General features: G+C 49.6%; 1 protein-coding gene across 1 annotated transcript; it reads right to left on the minus strand.

The window, feature by feature from the left end:
• Positions 1–6: 6 nt before the first annotated feature.
• On the minus strand, positions 7–2,958 carry LOC144477646 (protein mesh-like). The gene is made up of 6 exons (XM_078195379.1): positions 2,508–2,958; positions 2,070–2,344; positions 1,686–1,960; positions 1,232–1,386; positions 948–1,130; positions 7–545 (listed from the first exon to the last, which is right to left on the minus strand). The coding sequence occupies exons 1-6, from the start codon at positions 2,926–2,928 to the stop codon at positions 94–96; spliced, it is 1,761 nt and encodes a 586-aa protein (XP_078051505.1). The 5' UTR covers positions 2,929–2,958; the 3' UTR covers positions 7–93.
• Positions 2,959–2,964: the final 6 nt, after the last annotated feature.

Raw genomic sequence — 2,964 nt, forward strand, 5'->3', positions numbered from 1 at the left:
CGATTGGCTTAGGGGAGGTTTCTTGGTAAATGACAATCGTCAAGATGAGAAATTGCAAATCGTGATCGACTAGGCTTGCGTGTCTGATTGGTTCTACACGTCGCTCTCTTTGGTGGGGCTGCCAGCTTTTTTGAGCGACTCGACGGCGCTCATTTCAGAGTCGGTCGGGGACTGGGGCTCTTTGAGGTCCCAGTCCTTGTCCTCGAACTCGATGTCCGGCTTATCCGGCAGAGGCTCGTGCGTACGGTAGACTTTCTCATAGCTATGCCGCTTTTTGCTAGCGGTGGTCGCCGTGCTAGTGTCGCTAACCGGCGATATCGCTCTGTCGTACGGCTTCAACGGTATGCTGCTCTGCCTCAACAACGTCGCATCGTCGACGGCAGAGCCCCGTTCCGAATTACGCCACGACTTATCCGACGTTTCGTTCGACTGGTTCTTTCGGATCATGAAAAAGGCGCCTGCGATACATCCGGTTATAGGTATTAACACGGCGCAAATAATACCCATCGTTGTCCACGCTGTGCGCTGGGTATACTCGACCTGACCTATGGTTGTGTAATACCAAACAGTTTTTATTCGACAGCCATTAAATCCGCCGGCCATGACGATGTCCCGATTAATTAGAAATCTTTTCGAGATGATGCAAAGGGAAGGGAAGAACAAAGAACGGTACGATTGAAAAATGAGGATAGCTACGGCGGTGGTCTAGAATTGTTGCAAGCGTTTCCTGTACGATGATGACGAATGTGGCGAAATACGGAGCTCAAAGTGCCCTTTGTTAAACCTTTGCGCAACGAATTCTTTCACAGCTACATTGATTAACTATTACGTTGTTTAAATGTTACAGGATAAGAGGTTGATATCACGAAGAGCTACCTTGAGCAGCGTATCGAAAGTCTCGTGCGATAGTATATTGCTCGTCATCGAGTAATTATTTGGATACTCACGCAGACATTCCGTGTATCCGTATACCGGCACGTCCCATCGTCCCTCCGGCGTGCAAACTCGGCGTTGATCGCCCACCAGAATGAAGTCCTGGTTGCACTCGAAGGTCACTTTGGTACCAGGCGTGAAGAAGAAGTTACTCTTGCGACCGAACCGAGGTGTCTCCAACACACCGCACGAAATCACTGCAACCGATCCGGTGAAATCCGATGGACGATCAGTCCCCGAACGAAATCGCTGATCACGATTTTATCAATCGAGATTCGCGGATCTCGGAATAGCTCACCTTGCTCCTCCAGATTGGTGTACCTGATCTGTGTGTAAGTGTCGTAGTAGTTCTTGGTGAAGTGGGCCAAGTCTCTGTTCAGCGACATCGCGTAGTCGTACTGACACTGGTACGAGTCCGAGCAGAAATCCTTGGCCGCTTGGATATCGTACGACCTATAAAACCGCGAGCCAATTAACTCTTTGCACTCGAGCGGCGCCTCTGAAGCGCAAATAAAAATTCTGATATAATTAACAAAATAATGTTGACAATATTAAATACCCTTCTGTTAGAAGCATAACAGTTTAAAGAATCACAAGACTCAATCTCATATAGCAAATTATACTAAGTACTATACTACAGCTGGTCAAAATAGGAATTCCAGATCTAAGATTAAAATGACTTCGAGTGCAAAGGGTTAATTTCTCCGAATCACGATCGAATCGTCGTCCCTCGACTCGAAGCTACCAGCTACCTGTTGCCTGGCAAAATATCTTCGGGCATCTTCCGCCACTCGGGCTCGAAAGTCCTGTTCGCGTAGAAGCTCGCCGTTCTACCGTACTCCCTCGTGAACAAAGTGCCGCCTATCAAATCGCTCTCCTTGTCCTCCAGCATCCATTTTATCGCGAAATCTTTGTGCAGCGCCTCGAAGTGGTTCAGATTGCTCGCGCCCGATATTTGACCGTCCGGACCCATGAGATCGTCCGTCATGTCGTTGTTCCATTTACCGAAGAGCCCTTTGGTCTTGTTCTGAAATCGATCGAGATCGCTTGTTAATAATAGTTGTCACGTGTTATAATAATTGTTTGTACGTTGATAACTGTTAACAGAAAGCAAGGACAAGGCGATCGTTCCGTACCAAGTAGGTCCAAGGCAGATAGACCCTAGCCGACATGAATCCCTCGTTTTCGATCACTTCCACGCCGGCGCCGGTGTCGAACATGATGATCACCTCGCTCTGATTCAATATGTACGTGGGCGTGTAGACGACCACGCCCGGGAAGTGCTGGAATTTCAAGGACGGCCTGTCGAAGTACACTCGTCGATTGTCCGCGAAAACGTCCAGTCGGTATCTCCATTGAGAGTGCTTCGGTCTCAAACGAACCTCGATGGGGACGGAGTTGTTGCCCCTCGCTGTGGACCAAATTGAAAAATTAATCTCACGCGATTTAAAAACGGTGTAGGTTCGCTGGAAACCTCGCGGAGTCTTTCCAGGGTTGAATCTTAAATCTTGAAGTTCATCTTCGATTTATATCGAGCTGAATACGTCGCTTGTCTTCGTCTTTTCACGAATTACCTGCGATGGAGGTCAGCTGGGTGGCTCTGACTTCTCCGTGCATGTTGTCCGACAGCTGCTCGAACCTTCCTTGCACGTCGAGTTTGTCTTTCACGTGATTCACCCGCAGCAGAACGAACTCTCCCTTTCCGTTGAACGTGTACTGTAGGTTGTCGAAGGTGACGATATGCGGGTCACCGAACACGGTAGCCACCGCCGGCGACTGATAAGCCACGCAGTCCTGCGTCGGCCGTCGCTCGAACCTGAAGGTCTCGCAACCCACGGAGTGCTCCTCTTGCCACATGCAGCACAGGTAGATCGGTATCACGTCGTGGTGCCAGTGAGACAGGGTTGGAACCTTGTTAGCCTCGTCCCACGGATAGAATCCCAGATTGTGGGACCGGTGTGGCCTCGAACCCCATTGCTGGTCGTAGGTCAGCATCAGGAATCCGTACTTGTCGTAGCAGCATTGTTGCTC

The sequence above is a fragment of the Augochlora pura genome, unplaced genomic scaffold (assembly GCF_028453695.1).
Source record: "Augochlora pura isolate Apur16 unplaced genomic scaffold, APUR_v2.2.1 APUR_unplaced_2560, whole genome shotgun sequence".
Classification (NCBI taxonomy): domain Eukaryota; kingdom Metazoa; phylum Arthropoda; class Insecta; order Hymenoptera; family Halictidae; genus Augochlora; species Augochlora pura.